The 17657-nt window shown below is 43.0% G+C and overlaps 1 protein-coding gene across 1 annotated transcript in view; it reads right to left on the bottom strand.

Moving 5' to 3' along the window:
- LOC122813964 (zona pellucida sperm-binding protein 3-like) overlaps positions 1-16135 on the bottom strand; it is a 31335-nt gene extending 15200 nt beyond the window's left edge. Inside the window, exons 1-5 of the mRNA XM_044086521.1 lie at positions 15713-16135; positions 13188-13300; positions 12991-13094; positions 9388-9565; positions 8645-8762 (exon numbers count right to left, since the gene is read on the bottom strand). Coding sequence (XP_043942456.1) covers positions 8645-8762; positions 9388-9565; positions 12991-13094; positions 13188-13300; positions 15713-16102 — 903 coding nt within the window. The 5' untranslated portion in view covers positions 16103-16135. The remainder of the gene's footprint in view (positions 1-8644; positions 8763-9387; positions 9566-12990; positions 13095-13187; positions 13301-15712) is intronic.
- Between the last annotated feature and the right edge of the window lie 1522 nt (positions 16136-17657).

Below are 17657 nucleotides of genomic sequence, written 5' to 3'. Positions count from 1 at the left end.
CAGAAGTCTGAACCTCAAAATGCATGCACTCGAGGCACTCCTCAGTATGGAGAAAATATATGTGCAGTAACAGAAACCTGGTTCAAGGCTCGAGAGCACCCCAGCACTACCAGGCTACAACTTGTACCATACATTTCAGCCACAGAACCAAAACCAAAATACAAAAGGCAGGGGCATATCCTTATAAGGATACCCACACCTCCAGGTTAGTGGCACAGCATGATGCTTCAGAGATAATCCACATGCAACAATGGAAAAACTGCAATTCAAATTGCAGCTTGCTACAGATCAACCACCATGTCCCAGGACCCCCATTCACATTTCTGGAAACACTGGGAAACAAAGGTCCTACCAAACACCCTAATATTGGGTGATTTCAATTACCCAAACATTAACTGGGAGAACTACTCAAGTACTAACTCCCTTGCCCAACATTTCCTAGAATTTATAAACTCAAATGCCCTGGTTCAACTGGTCAACACACCCACCAGATGTTACAACATATTGGACCTGGTCATCACCAACATGGGTGACTGGTGTTCCACACCAGAGTTCAACCCTTTGCTGGTTAGATCTGACCATAAATCACTTTGGATATTCACATTCCACCCCCATCCCCAGACAAAAAAAAAAAGTGAAAAAATTTTCCAAAAACAAGCTTCACGTTAAAGACAGAGGTGGAAAGTTTTAAAGCCCCCATGCTGAAGGATAACTGTCCAAGCTGCAAAATCCTTCACCAATGCATTCTACGGGCACCTACAAGAATGCATGATCATGCCATCCCAAGCAAAATGAAAACTCACTCCAAGAAAAGGAAACCAGTCTGGTGGACTCCTGCCATAAACAAGCTACACAATAAAAAGGAGGAAACTAGTACAAGAGTAAAATCCCAAGAAGGGAAGACATCCCTGATCAGCGTGCTTTTGTGTGGAGTTGCCCATAGAGCACCATCAGGCAGCACCGCTTAAACTGTTTCTGGCTCCGTAAAGTCTGCTCTTCAATTTTTCCCTTAGAACTTCTCTACTTGCAATCTAAACAGTCTATTCTCTATCTCAAAAGCTCAGCACTTGCTCCTAAAGCATTTTTATATAGGTATAGTACTTGTATACTAAACAAAGTACTACATTGGCCTAGAATCCCCTTGAGTACCCATTTCCCTATAGGTCCCTTCTGACTCAGTTACACAGCAAACTTTCACTTTTTCTAGCATGTCGAAGGGTCAGTTGCTAGTGTCCTCTCCTGTTCAGCTGGTGAATCTGGGCATCTTGAGGCAATGTTACAATTGCCTCATGTACACAGACAACCCACTCCTTCTCCCACAAAACACAAATACATGTGAGAGATGCAACTATATAGCCAAACTGGAGGCTGAGCTCTCAACTCAGGACTGGCAAGGCCAGACAGGAGGAAACCACGCACACCACAAACCCAGTTTCACATAGAACTATCAGAACTGCAAAACAGACACACTCAGAGGCACTGATCAAAAATCTACCAAAACTACAGAGGCCTCCAAAGCAGACACCCAAGCAACTGCCACCTCAAGACATAAGACATGCAACACATAGTTCTCAAAGTCAGTGTGCTAAACAGTCACAGCCCTTAAGGCCAAACAATGCCAGACACACTTGTTATAGGTGACTCTATAGTCAGACACACCAACGTCCCACTCACCAGACTGAACAAGGAAAAGATCACAGTAAGCTGCCCGTCAGGCACTAGAATCCACCACATAACACAAGCACTCAGGTCACTCCACAGCAAGTACAAGTATGACTCAGTCATTGTCCATACCAGGGTGAACAACCTGAGACATACCTCCCTGGACTACATGGAGACATAGAGGAGCTCTCAGATTATGTAGCCCAGGCCTGTATGACCCTGACCAGTATCCTACCCTCACCAAGAATGAGGCCACAATACAGAGACAAAATGATCAGCTTTAATAATTGGCTTAATTACTGGTGTCATTCTAAGGGGATCCAATGTCTGTCTGGGATGACATGCTTGACAAGCCATGCTGCTTCGCAAGGGACGGCTTGCACCCGTCACCCCTGGGCTTCCAGATATTGGCAAAGGCTCTTGCCACCCCCATAGTGCCTTTTTTAGTCAAGGCTCAAATGATAAACCTACTGCCCTAGAAAACAAATAGAGAAAAACTAAGGGTAATACTGCTCAATGCCAGAAGATGCACGCCCTCGAAGCCCTCCTCAGTATGGAGAACATAGATGTCTGTGCTGTGACTGAAACCTGGTTCAAGGCTCCTGAGAGCACCCCAGCATTATCAGGTTATACCTCATATCATGCGTTCCAGCCCCAAAAATCGACCGAACCACAAAAGGAGGGGGATTATCCATATTCATAAAGGATACCCACACCTCCAGGTTAGTGGCAACGCACGAAGCATTGGAGACCATCCAGGTGCAATTAACAAATAAAACTGCCCTACAGTTTGTAACATGCTACAGACCACCTTCTCAAAACTCAGGAAACCCACACAGCCTTCCTGAAGACACTGGAGAGTATGAATGTCTCTCCAAACATCATCATATTGGGTGACTTCAACTACCCAAACAGACTGGGAACATTACTCAAGCCCCAACACCCTAGCCCAAAGGTTCCTGGAGTTCATAAACTCAAATGCTATGGAACTAGTCACCATTCCCACAAGAGGAGAAAATATACTAGACCTGATAATCACAAACATGGGGACAAAATGCTCCACACCAGAAGTATATCCCTCATTGGTGAGATCAGACCATAAATTAATCTCACTGGAGATCCACATCCTGCCCCCACCCCCAGCAAGAGAGACCAGTGAAGAACTTCTCAAAAGCAAACATCACACTTAAGACTGGAGTGGTATCCTTCAAGGCCCCCCAAGCCAGTGGAAACCACAACCCACGCTGCTGAAACCCTTACAAATGCCTTCTATGAGCACCTCCAGGAATGTAGGTATCAAGCAATCCCCAATAAAATAGACCCTTTCCACCAAAGGCAGGCACCCTGTCTGGTGGACCCCAGCCATAAACAAACTCTACAAGAGGAGAAAGCTACTACATGACACAGCAAAATCCCTAAAAGGGAAGGCATCTCTGATCAATACTAGCAAAAAACTATGATCACTCAAAGTCATCCAAGGCCAACTTTGAGAAAAAAAATCGCTAATGACACAAGACAGTCATAAGGCCTTCTTTAGCTATGTTAGAAACCTGGGTGGAAACTCCCAGATATGCTCAGAATTAGTCCAAAATGAAAAAAAAAAATATATAAAATCACTGAACCCACAGACATTGCCAACATACTGGCAGACAGGTTCAGTGCAAATTTCTCCCCTCCCTCCCAAAAGTAGAAATATCTATCCCACCAGAGTCTAGCCTCCCAAACATCTCAGATGCCCAGGTGAGAGCTGCTCTCTCTCAAGCAAAACACAGCATCAATGGGACCGGTGTCCCTGGCTGTGTGCTACACGAACTCAATGAGGAACTAAACCCACACATAAGGCTGCTGTTTAATCTTAGCCTTACTACAGGATACGTGCCCAAAGAATGGCGTATAGCAACTGTGGTCCCACTCCACAAAGGCGGTGCTTCTACAGACCCTGGAAATTACCGCCCCATAAGCTTGACGAGCCTTGTCTGCAAAGCTATGGAGAGAATCATAATGGAACTCAAGACATTGGGGACCTACAGACACTGGATCCTACCCAATTTGGCTTTGTCAAGGGTAGATCCTGCCTCTTGAACTTGGTCGACTTTTTTGAAACAGTCACTAAGGCCATTGATGAGGGTAAGGCAGTTCACACAGCCTACCTAGACCTAGCAAAAGCGTTCGACACAATACCCCACTCTGGCATCATAGAAAAGCTCACCAGCTTAGATGTAAACCCATATGTCACAAGATGGGTTGCAAACTGGCTCAAGGACAGAACACTCAGGGTTAGAGTTGCTGGTGCCATGTCAGACTCTAAGCCAGGACAGAACACTCAGGGTTAGAGTTGCTGGTGCTATGTCAGACTCTAAGCCGGTCACCAGCGGTGTCCCACAGGGCTCAGTCCTGGGCCCCCTCTTGTTCGGCATTTACTGAAGTGCAGGCAAACATAGGGGGATTGTGGCTGACAAAATTTGCAGATGACTGCAAACTGGGCACCATAATTGACACTCCCATCAGACAGACATCCTCCAGAGAGGTCTCATAGAAATGGATAACTGGTGCCAGAGCCATGGCCTTAAGCTAAATGCCAAAAAATGTAGTCATACCCTTTGGGAAAAAACACGGTAACCCCCAATTACCACATAGGTGGTAATCCATTAAACATGGAAGTTATCAGGGACCTGGGGACCCAAGTTGACAGTAACCTCTTTTGACACTCACATTGCCAAAGTGGTTAGGAAGACCTTCTACATTGCCCACCTGATCATGAAGGGATTCACATCCAGATCAGGAGAGGTCATTGTACCCCTGTACTCTTCACTTAGACCAATGATTGAGTAAAACGCCCCATTCGGAATGTACCTTACCCGACACCTGCAACAGTTGGAAAGACCCCAAAAGTTCCTCACCAAAAGGATAAAGGGGCTCAAACATATGTCATACAATGCCTGACTGAAGAAACTCCAGCTCTATTCAGTCGCATACCATCTGCTCAGAGGTGATCTGTGCCTGACATACAAGGCCATGTCCAACCCGGAATGGACATGCTCTCGTGGCTCTGGTGGATTTGGATTTTTTTTTGAGGTGGAGCAAGAGACTTAAACCTCACAGATATAAATAGGATAGGACGTGCTGGAGGGACAGATTCATCACCCAGAGACTCCCTACACTATGGAACAGAATCCCAGTCCATGTGTGAGGCAGAGCCCCTCACTGACTCTGTTCAAGAGAAATCTTGACGAGTGGATGGGAGATTGTAGGTTTACCCCGGGAATCATCTGTCACTGCTGGACAGAGGCACAGCAAACTAATGGGTATAGTATTCTCATCCTAATGGGTGGTGAAAGCCACACACTCTGGCTAGGCTTATAAATGCCCTAGGGCAGATGGCCTAGTATGAACCTATGAACCTATAAACTTAGATCCCTCAAAATCATCCAAGGAGAGCTTTGAAAGAAAAATTGCCAAGTACTCCAAAGATAACCACAAGGCATTATGTCAAGAATCCAAGTCTCAATGCTCAGATCTGCTTGGAGTTAGTGCAGAATGGCATAAAATACACTGAACTGACATAACCAATATCTTGGCAGACAAGTTCAGCACAAACATCACCCCCCCTCTCACCACCAAGATGGCCCATAACCACCCCTCTCACCACCAAGAGGGCCCATAACCATACCAGAAGAATGTAGAGTCCCTGAAATCAGACACTCAGGTTAAAACAGTCATCTCCAAAGCCAAACACACAGCATCAATGGGGCTGGACAGTGTCCTAGGCTGCATCCTACATGAGCTCAAATATGAACTAACCCCTCACCTAGACGCACTGTTCAAACTCAGCCTCTCCACAGGTTATGCACCCATAGAGTGGTGCACAGCAGCAGTGATTCTGCTTCACAAAGGTGGAGCCACAACAGACCCCAGGACTATTGCCCTACAAGGCAAACTAGCTTGGTCTGCAAGGTTATGTAGCACATCATTGTGGAACTCACTAGAGACATTGGGAACCTCTAAACACTGGACCCTACCCAGTTCAGCTTTAAGGGCAGATCATGCCTCCTAAACCTGATGGACTTTGAGACGGTTACCAAGGCTATAGATGAGGGAAAAGTGGTATACAGCCTACCTAGGCTTCGCAAAGGCCTTAAACACCATTCCCCATTCTGGTATTCTAGACAAGCTCACCAGCCTGAACATAAATCCCTATGTCACAAGATGGCTCATGGACAGAGCCCACATGGTGAGAGTTGCGGGAGCTAGGTCTGACCAAAATCAGTTACAGGTGGAGTTCGCCAGGGCTCAGTCCTAGGACCACTCCTGTTCAGCATATACTTCTCAGAGGTACAGGCAAGCACAGAAGGACTATGGCTGACCAAGTTTGCAGACTACTGCAAACTAGGGGCTATGACTCCAGCTGACAGACATCCTCCAAAAGGGTCTCATGGAGACTGATGCCTGGTGTCAAATTCATGGCCTCAAGTTAAATGCCAAGTGCATAGTCATCCCCTTTGGAAAAAACAAAATACCCAAACTACTACATAGGTGTTAGTCCCCCTAAATACAGAAGGCATAAGGGATCCAAGTAGACAGTAATCTCACCTTTGATCACCACATTGCCAAAGTGGTTAGAAAATCCTTCTATGTGGCCCACCTAATCACAAAAGGGTTCACATCCAGATCAAGAGGTCATTGTGCCCCTCTACTCAGACCCATCATAGAGTAACACACCCCATTTGTATGTACCTTACAAGACACCTGCAATAGCTGGAAAGACCTCAGAAGTACCTCACCAAGAGGATCACTGGCCTCAAACAGATGCTCTATGCAGCTCGACTGAAGAAATTACAGCTGTACTCTGTTGCATACCACCTACTCAGAGGTGATCTCTGCCTGACATACAAGGCTGTGTCAAACCCAGAATTAATGGACATGCTCCACCTAAAGATTATCCCCACAAGCCACACGCTCTAGGGATCTCAACCTCACCACAGTAAATAGATGTGCTGGAGGGATAGATTCCTGTCCCAGAGACTTCCCATGCTTTGGAACAAGATTCCAATCTACATTAGAGTACCTCGCCAATACTCTTCAAAAGAAATATTGACAAGTGGATGGGAAACTGAAAGTTTCTTGGGGATCAGTTCAGTGGCCCTGCTGGACAGAGGCACAGGGAACTAATCAAAAGGGGTGGTGAAAGCAAACACATTCTGGCTAGGCTTATAAATACTTTCAGGCAGATACTAGTCTACCTATGATCCTACTCCATTCCGCCAACTAAGACCATAAAGTACACCCACCCTTCACCACTGGCTTACCTCAGCTGTACAGATTTTCAGAATGTTTGAATTTTGCATCATGTTTGGTGCCCTTCTCCTAAAATCTGCACCTTTAGGCAAATAGCTGAGGATTGAAGTAATTAGATAATGACAGTGTTTTAAGACTACACATACTTCAGAATCATGCTAATGCAAAACCTATTTTATCAACTTTAATTTTGTAAGTGCAATATTTAAAATATGTCCTTATTTGCCTCCCATCACACCATTTTAGGCTTTGTCCAGATGCAGTAGAGTCCACTGGCCATAGTTGGCCTTGCCAGCACTTGTTTTTATGCACTTATCTGAACCAGATTATCCATCCTTCACTCCATATGAGCCAGCTTATCCTGCAAACCTTCAAAACCATACAGGTTAAGGTTTGAAAAACTTACTGTTTCCTAGATTGATACTAGCAATCATCCTATTTAAGCAGAGTGAAAAGGCAATAGTCGAAAGCAGAGCAGTTGGAGAGGAGGTTGTAGGATGCACATGGTGGGACAAATTGACATAAGAGCAGAAGTCAGAGTAGCTCTAGTTGCAGAAAAGGTCAGAAACATGTTAGTTGCTTGGGCACGTGCAGTAAAGCAGTAGACAATGGTGAAGATTTGAGACAGACAATATAAGGAGAGATGAAATAAGGTAATCTAGGAAAGAGGTGGATTGTGAGAAGACCTGTGACAGGCAGGCATGAGTGTCACTGAAGGGTGAGATTGTGACAGTAGACTATACCCAATACCCCCATTTAGATGGTGGGAAAAAGTGGACTGACAGACTTTTGTCCGAAGGTCCATATGCTCTGGGACAGGCTCTTTTCCATATAAAGCCTAGTCCCAACCCTATTTAAATGCAACCTTGTCCAATGGATGTGATATTTAAATTCACCCCATCTGCTTCCCCCCACACCATGTCTGATTGAGACCATGCTCACTTACCATCCCACCACTGGCTTACCTCTCAGCTGTACAGACTTTCAGAATGTTTGAATTTTGCCTCATGTTTGGTGCCCTTCTCCTAAACTCTGCACCTTTTGGCAAATAGCTGAGGATTGAAATAATTAGATAACACCCATGACAAAACTGGATTGGATTGCATGACTAAAATCCCAATACTACTACCTATGAGCAGGTTTACTAGCAAAAGCACAAAACCACTTTCACGAACAGTGATTTCCATGACAAATAATGCCGACTTATACATAGTAAGTAGGCTGTATGGTAGACAGCAGTGTCAAATTCTGTCGACCATAGTTTAAGTTCCCCATTCACAGCAATGCTGTGAATCCCTGCCCTGTGTACATCCTTCTGAACGGTTGTACACATGAACGTAGACATTGACTGTCGCTCCTATGGTGAAGGAGGTGGTTGCCAGACAGGTCAACATTTTCCTTTTGACTGTAAACCCTACAAGCCTATGATTCTCCACCCTACAAGTGACCCAACCAACAGATTTAGGGCATTGGGTGGGTCTCCTCCCTAGATTCTCCGGCAGAAGGAAATGGAGGCTACCAGCTTCTAGGAAGTTATCACTCAACTGTAGAGACGAGTGATTGAAGCTTTAGAATAATCTACTGAAATCTTAATCCAGGCATGATTCAAGGTAAATTTTATGCTGAGAATTTTAGGACTGAAGAGTACAGCCAGTCATCCTGTGTATTCACCAATGATTCACATTACCAAGTTCCTGGAGTCCTTGAAGAACCTGAAGGCCAACAAGTCAAAGCGGAGTTTATCATCTTTAATCCTTGGAGCTATGAAAGTGGAAGATTCAGAAGATCTGCCATCTGTGAAGCAACTAGGAGAGAAGACAAGATGTTAGGAATACTACATGGAATTTGAACAAGTCACACTGCCTTCCACTGGAGAAGAATTCCCATGGAAAAAAGCCCCAACAAAATACAGAACCATAATATACCCAAGAGAGGTTAGAACTGCTCTGTATTATGATAGTACGCCCACCACTGGGGAAGAGGGCATTCTGTTTTTATATGCAACAGTCTAGCCAGAATTTACAGACCGAGGGGTGGGGCAATCCATTTCCATAGAATGGACTGCTATTACACCAGCCACTGTCCCACTCCCCCACAGTCAAATCAGTCTGACTTGCTCCACAGCTGCTGACCATCTGATAAGACACTGCACTTCAATGTACTGTTACTAGCCTATGCTACAAGACAACAGCAATGTTACACCAATAACGGACATCCCATATTAAACAGTAATGGGAGCATCAGATAAATGAAGATTCCTGCACGAGCATGTGAGTCTACAAATTATGTCCAGGTTCTGTAGGACACATGGCAGTACTGCTTTGCTGCTCAATCTTCACAATTAAGACAGTTCATGAGAACAGTTAACCAAAGTTCATTTTGCTCATTCACTAGCATAAGCTGCAGCATTCCTCATTTCTTGCTACTCACCCATAATTATCAATGATGGGATATTTGGGAGTAGAAGTCTCATCTTCCTGCAGGGTTGCCACACAGCTGTCAATAAAGAGTCGCAGAGGTACATGGTTTTCTGTAGAGACAGAAGCTTCGATGTGAAGCACATCACCCAAATAGAATTCTGTGGAATCCCTCTGAGCACTCCAGTCATCTGGAAAGGAGACAAATTGTAGTTAAGATTTAATTGTTCATACACACTGGGATTCAGACAATGCAGAGCTCAATTGTATAATGAGGTAGAGACAACTGCTCTTAATTAACAATGTCACAAATGTGCCCACAAAGCTAGTGCTGCCCCTTTATTCTATTTTTAATCTGGACAAGGATATAGTGCCAGGGCATTTTATAATCTGGTATAGATCAGGGTTCAAAAGACGGCTCCAAGTAGCCATACACCAATTGCCTTAATGGGGGGGGGGGGGGTTGTTTCAGGCCTGCAGTGTTAAGGTACACAAGTTTTGGAAAGTAACAGCAAAACCTAGTGACCATATGCCCCTCATGGGAGTAGCATTTTGCAGAGTAGTGACCACATTCAATACAATAAGCTCTGTAAACCATCAGTTATACATCTTTGGTTAATGGTGAACCACTGCTTGGTTAGACCTAGAGAACAGCCCCAAACTGTTCAACCTCTTCATGGATTTCTGATGCAAGTCTAATTCAGCTAGCAGATAATCCAAGGAGGGTCAAATGCCATTTTCACTCACATTGGCAACACTGCTGTTATTCTAGCTTCAATACTTCATTTGCAACTAGCTAGATCAAAAATTCAATGCAAGTACCACATTTGAGGTACCTAGCTTACTAACATTTTCCCAACTCATCATTGCTCACAAAATCTTTTATCAACCTAAAAATACTCCTATTCTTGCTAACCTTATCACCCCATATACGAATCTAACTTCACTACACTCCTCTACTAGATTACTTGTTTGTACTAGTAAGTCTAATAACTTGTCAGGTGATTAAGAAAATCCTAACACTGTTGGCAAACGCTGGAACCTTCTACCAACAGACCTAACTCTAATACCATCCCTTTCCAACTAAGACTCAAACTTCACCTAAAAATCACACCGGTTGTGCCCCTGCACAAACCCTGACTAATTGCTTCCTCTTTCACTTCTATCTTCCTACTCCCTAGGGTCCACTTACCCCGCTTATGTACATTACTGATCTCCTTTTTTTATTGCTCTCTGACTTTTCCTTTCTTCAACCTACTTACTCTTCAACCTTCCTATAATTCTCCTGTATACAAAGGTTTGCATATAATTACAATGTTTACAAGTATATTATACTTTTTTTTTTTTTAACAAACTACCCTTAAACAATTTTCCTTATGCCACACTAAGAATAGTTCATCCTCAATTCCCCCCCCCCCCCCAATTTATTTTCCCTCTATTCTTATTTGGTTTCAATGTTTATAATTGTTAATGTAATTCCACTATTAATCTTTAATGTTTATAATGTTTGTCTGGAGCTTTTCTCCCTGGGCCTCTACTGAAAATGGACATGTATCCAGTTAGACTAGCCCGATCAACAAATGTAAAATAAATAAAATGTTAAAGCAAAGCTTGGGAATATCTGTAGTCTCACCTAGTCTGCAATCAGACACACTAACCACTCCTATCACAAATGCTGACAATTCATTAAATGGGGCTGTAAGCTCCTCCCTTGACAAGACGATTCAAAGCCTTTAGTCTCTACAAATGCATCTGCCTCAGGGTGGTGGCACTTTATAGGGAAATGCTGCTCAAGGACAGACCTCACCAAGAATCCTAGCAGTGTGGTAGTTACCTGCTGTGCTTTCTCCCTTCAGAAATTTTAGAGCCATCTTCTGGAGCCTTTTTGGCATGTTGTCTGAAGGCCAACTATGTAGGGGGCGTACCCACTTTTCCCTTGTACATTGTGTACCCACTTTTCCCCTTGTACATGGAATTTAAGAACTTTATAATATTACAAGCTTTTGTTAGCAGTAATTAGCAAGACTAAAGATCTACTTATCTCACAAAGTGTACCAGAGAGCATCCAGTAGGGTATTCAGGCATAGGGAGCCTCCAGTAGGGTATTCAGGCATAGGGGGTCATCACCCTCAAAAAGGCCCAGAGATGTCCATTTTTATAATACGAGTAAGACTCCAAGTAGTACCCTTGTTGCTCTAGTATACCCTTGGTTGGCCTGCCTCTGGCATAGATTTAAAAATAAGCATCAATGAGAATGCAAGGCTAGGCTTCTTAAGATCCTCAGACCAAAATCCTAGCAAGTACATACGAATCTACAACTGTTAACACATCACCAAGAAATGCAGTTCTTTCTGAAGTGTACATCTAGATAAATTGAGCCCCCCCCCCAAAAAAAAAAGTGAAGGCAGTATCTGGGCCTTAACTATACTCAGTTGCTCCATAAAAAAAAAGGTACACTTGGCAGTCATTCAATCTTGTGCAGGCCAAGACTAGTGACCACAAAGGAGAAATCCTTCCTCAGGGATGGCTGTGCCTCCTTGGGAGGTTGTAATGCACCCCAAGATCAATGCTTTGTAATGCACCCCAAGATCAATGCTTTGTAAAAATCTAGACTATTTGTGGTAGTAATTGCATCAACCATCTGTTAAGGGCAGTGCTCAGAATGCCAAACTTAAACCAGTCAATGTAATGGAGTACTATCTACAGCTACCAGCTAGAAAGTAAAAAGTCCTCAGCAGGATTGTAGGGTTCTGCAGTTTCAGATCCACTAAAAGGTATAGCTAATGGAATTGTAGGTAGATCTTGCATACTGAGGAACATAATCTACTCATGTTACCAATCCCATTAGATGAATACAGCCTTTATAATTTGTTAGCAGCTATTGTGGCAACATCCACTTTTGACAAACGCTACACATTGGCCACCAAGTCTACGGTAAGATCTGTTTTGGGGTCTATGGCCATATGGATATTAGCTAATCACAGGCCATATGGATATTAGTTAGCTGATCACACCCAGGTATGTTTGTTGGATGTAGGACTGTCCCCATCATGCCAGTAACTGAAGTGAAGATTTCTATTGTACTTACCAGAATGCTGCAAGTGCCAGTCTTTAGCACCCCCCTTAATACTACCATATAGTTGGGACAGAAAGTTCCCTTCACCTACCTTCCATTTCTAGGCATCACCCAACAATTACCAAGACAGTAAGTCTTACACACAGGAACAAGCCAGCAAGAGTTTCAGGCTTTCATTTGCAACAAAGAATATTCCATATGCACTAGGACCAAACATTAACACTTCTTGCAGATCTGTTATAAAGTTGATTACTTTGACATTTCCCCCACAAGTTACAGAAAGCCATCTGAAGCAGATCTTTTCCCTAATCCTATTAAAGCATAACCTGGACAGAGGACAGGAAATTAAAAATCCACCCCAGGTATGGCACCCGTTTCTGGACAAAAATCATGCCCCAGCTAACATACTTTCTTCAGAACAAGGCACAGTAGCTAAATACATCTCGAGTTGTATGGCTAGGCTTATAAAGGTCCAAGTTGTATTTAGCCCAATTATCACCCATGAACCCAAGCCAAATTTGGCACTCATGCACCTCTTACCATTCATAAGTCTCAAGGAGAAGTTCATTCTTTGCTCTGAAGACACGGTTGATCTGAATGGGACCCACGTGGGCTGAATTGCATTACTACTTACATTTTCCTTCCTACAGGAAACAAAAGGCAAGATTACACTTCCTTCCAATAAACTATTCACAGACAACTGTGTAAATACACTGACCCTCACTTCAACTGCTTACCTTGGATAATAACAGTGAATTGGAACCACAGCATCATTTGTTCTTATGATGACTAGGCTAGTTGTTGGAGTGTAGTATAGGCTTGTGCTATACACAAAGGAATCCAAAGTCATCTGTAAACAAAGACATAATTATACAAGGTTAAGATACCTTAGTCCATCTATCATGGTACCTGGTAGTATAAGCCACATCATTGGCAGCACTCTAACATTAGAAAGTAGCATGCATAATTAGCTACAGAAAAGAAGGCACATCATACCTCCAGAAAGATGTATTCCAAGTCAGTTGCCTCAGTTATGATAGCCAATTTGAGAACAGTGTAAGAGACTAATACCACAATTCCAGAGTGGCTAGAAAGTCATTTGAGCCACTACAAGCATGACAGTCACCTCCCAAAAGTCCAGGCAGAACATTACAACAGATGCCAAACCAGAGCCCATAAACTGCAGACTGCCAATCCTCCACATATTAAACATGACCAGAGGCTGAACTGAAGACACTATCTTAAATTAAATAAGGCCTGATCAAGCATATTAAGATGAGACAAGCTGCCCTTGTACAGTACAATTGCCCTGCAATCTTGTAGTATATATTAAAACTACACACAGCAAAGTATGTGTGGGGTGTTACGGCAGCATTCTTTAACATTGTAATAAAGTTACAGTGCAAAATTAAAGGCCATATGAGGTATATCAGGCAAGACATGCCCACGGTCTTACAATCAATACTAGCTAGGAATTCACAACCTCTCAATTTCCCTTGCTGCCCAGGTCTTATCACCTACAAAAAAGGTCACCACAAGCCAGCAGCACCATTACAAAGCCTAGACTTATGTAAAATTCTAGATAATGGATAATTAGCCAGATGGAAAATGAGCCATTCTTCCAAAGAATGGGTTGCACAGAAGCTCTCCCCAACCCATTTAGAAGAGCCTAAAGATGCAGTAATTTTAGGTTTGTTGCAGCTCTGCAGAATAGGGGAATATGATGCCTACCAGGAACAGAGACAGCTCAGACTGCTGTACAACTGACAGGAGTAATAGTAAAGGCTTTGGTGGATTAGTCTCCACCAAAGCAGTGCACCTAGCTCTATACAGAAGCCATTTCTGCACAATTTTCACAAGTTTACCCACCACATTGTGAGAAGAAACCCTCCTGATCATACCCAATATGGACCAGTCTGGTGCTCAAACCCTATTAGGCATAAGGGGACTCAGACAGAGCAACATATGGGGAGAGCCCTCCCCCATGCCAAAGCCATTCTCAGTATATCCATTAGTGCTTGCCACCTCCTGAAACTGAAGTGATAGGAGAGAAAGCCAGGAATCAGAGCAAGAACTCATCCAGGAGGCAAAGATATTTCATGATCTTAAATGGAGAAAGAAAGGAAGCATGCCATGGTGTCTTAACTACCAAAGTACTGCAAGACCCCCACACTGCAAAAATCAGCTATCCACTGCTGTACTCCCTAGTTACAATCATTCACCTGTAGGCACACAAATGTAGTGTGGAGACATGCTACATTTCCTGTTCCCAGGCTGTAGCCAGCAAACTCACCCAGTCTTGTACAAGAGGATTCGGTCTCCGCTCTCTACCATGGTAGAATTTTTAGTGCTGCATTTGTACAGGACACTTCCTCCTTATACCTCTAGGTTGAGAGAATGAAGGCCACAGGAATAACTTAAAATGATGCAGTATTATAATACAGGAGGTGCTATTAACAGCCCTCATTGCAAGCATACCAATACAGCAAGTGTGTTTTAGTGCCAGGATGTCCTTATTACTAAAAGGCATTCTTAGTATACTAAAGTATATTCTTAGACTCCCGTTTATTGGGGAGGCAGAGAATAGTCTCACACCCATTATTAACATTTATATCATTTAGTGGGCAGGCCAGACCTTTAGGGTTTTATTTATAAGGGCAAGAATTATCACAGCCTGCTTCTGGGGAAGAGAAATGAGAACGCATACCTTTTGGTAGTGGGGGGGGGAAGAAAATTAATCAAACCTGAATGTGGTAGTTCCATTACTTGCTATGCAATTCACAGAAGTATGCAGGTAGTGTTTTTTTTGGGGGGGGATGAATGGAAAACCTGCATCTAGCAGTTCTATTACTTTTAATGTAATTCATGAGAGTGCAGGCCACTCAAGATCAATTTCTCACACTGGATAGTTTGCTCAAGCAATAAAAAGCTTATTAGGCAAGGCAAATATATTCTGCTCTTATATCCAAGATACATTTACTATAGCAGAAAAAAAAAAAAAGTTTAAACACCAAGCTAGTTGCACACATACATAAAACCAGCCTGATTTGCCAAATAATTTTTTTTGTGACTTATTTGGAGATTTTATGGCCCAAATTATATAACTAAATGGTCTAATGAGCACACACCTTGTTGAAATCAAACAAAGCAAGAGCCTAGTACCTATGGAGAAACACAGGCACTTTAAGGTTTCATTATATGATTAATCTTAGCAACCCTATAGATTGTCATTAATAGCCTTATTAAAATAAAAATAACTTACTTTTAAAGAGCTTCCACACTCATGGAGTTCATACCGGAATACTATAGTCATGTCACTCACTGAGGTAGGGGTACAGCCCACAGATCCCAGACTAAGGTCAGCCTCCTTTACCAGATGTCCAGTCCCAAAAAGATCTTTGTTTACAGTCACTTCCAGATCAGCTTCATTGCACAATACTGTAACAGAAGTTGGTGAAGATACAGCCCGGAACTCAACAACAGGAGTACCATGACCCAAGCGCAGTCCAGAACCTGGCTTAGAATGCAAACCACGAACAGAACTACTTCCTCTTCCAAAAGGATGCGACTCCAACAGCTTTTTCCTGGTACAAAACCCTCCCGCAATCAAAACAAAGCAAAAACAAACTTGAAAGAAAAACCTAAACCCCATTTTCTCAAGACAAAACCTCACATCTCTTAGTGTAGGGCAGCAACAGGTTTAAATACTAGACACAATCTCTACTAATTCAAAATTGCTTTCAGGTGTGCTCACTATTTTTTTTTCTAAGCAACTAGGTAATTAGAGTTTTCATTGGTGTTTGCTTGTTATGAGCTCAGTGTCTTTGCTGTGCCTGGGTTTACTTTGCAACTAAGGCAAACTCGCTCTTTTAGCAAAACTGGCTGAGGCAGAGTAAAAAAAAAAAGTTAACTTTTATGGCAGAGCATTATTTATTGTGATAGATTTACTCCCGTCTTGTGTTTGACAGAATTGCAGTATTGACACAGTTAACAGCCAAATACATTGTTTTTCTGACACTGATTTTAGTTTCTGATGCAGTTTTGTTTGCATTATAGAGGCAATGATGTATGAAAATATTTGTTAATATGCACTCTGTAGCTCAATAGGTAGCACTCTCCCCTTTGTGTTAGAAGCTTAGAAAGCTGTAGGTTCTATTCCCCCAATGAGTGACTAGATTTATTTTTTCATCACTGATACTTCAATGCAGCAACAGGGGGCAAATTATGGGGGAGAAATGGTTCCTGAGGATACACATAGAAGTGTGGAGAGAAAGGTGTATCCCAGATGACTATTTTTGTGCCAGTGTACAAGAACAAAGGGGAGATTCACAACTGTTGGTGGTATAGAGGTATCAAACTACTGCCAGAGTACAAGAAAGGGCTAGAGAGGGTGATTAAATTAATGAATTTGCAAAGTAGTAGAAAGTAAGATGGAAGAACAACAATTCAGATCCAGATCAGGATGCAGCACATCTGGCCCAATGTTTGCAGTGAGACAGACAGTGGAGAAGAAGATAGATGACGAAGTTGTCCGACTAGGCATTCCTAGACTTGGAGAAAACAAGGCAAGGTCCCAAGAAAACTAATTTGGGGCAATCCTGTGATGGCTTGAAGTCCCAGAAACACTGGTATAATTAATGCTGGTTATGACCCAATGGCACAAGTATGGACGGTTTTCGGACTCAGTGGGGTTCCTCATGGAAGTGAGTGTACATCAGTGTTCAGCTCTGATTCACCGCTGTTCATAATGGTGATGGGCTACATTAACAAACAGATTGGAGGGGGCAGACCAACAAAGCTACTGCATAAAAATGAAATGGCATTACAGCCAGATTTTGAATTGGAACTTCAGCAAGTATAAGGAAATAGTATGCAAAACTGAAGACACATAGAATAAAACGGAGTACAGACAAGGCAGTTGTCATGGGAGCAAAACAGAGGAATCAGAAAGCTGAAATCATCATCATCAGCAGCAGCAGCATCATCCCCCTTTTACCCATTTTTCTACACAGGGTTGGGGCATCGTGTCAACTGTTGCCATTTCTTTCTCTATTCAGTGCCACTCTCCTGTCTTCTTCAACACTCATGCTCGACTGTCGCAGGTCTTCTCTCACACAATCCAGCCACCTATTTGCTGGATGCCCTTGTCTCCTCTTGCCTGCTTCCTGTTTGTCCCAAATCTTCTTTACCAGATTGCTTTCTGTTTT

This window comes from Protopterus annectens, chromosome 1.part1 (assembly GCF_019279795.1).
Source record: "Protopterus annectens isolate FY-2018-M chromosome 1.part1, PAN1.0, whole genome shotgun sequence".
Classification (NCBI taxonomy): Eukaryota; Metazoa; Chordata; order Ceratodontiformes; family Protopteridae; genus Protopterus; species Protopterus annectens.
This window is presented reverse-complemented; position numbering and strand designations above follow the sequence as displayed.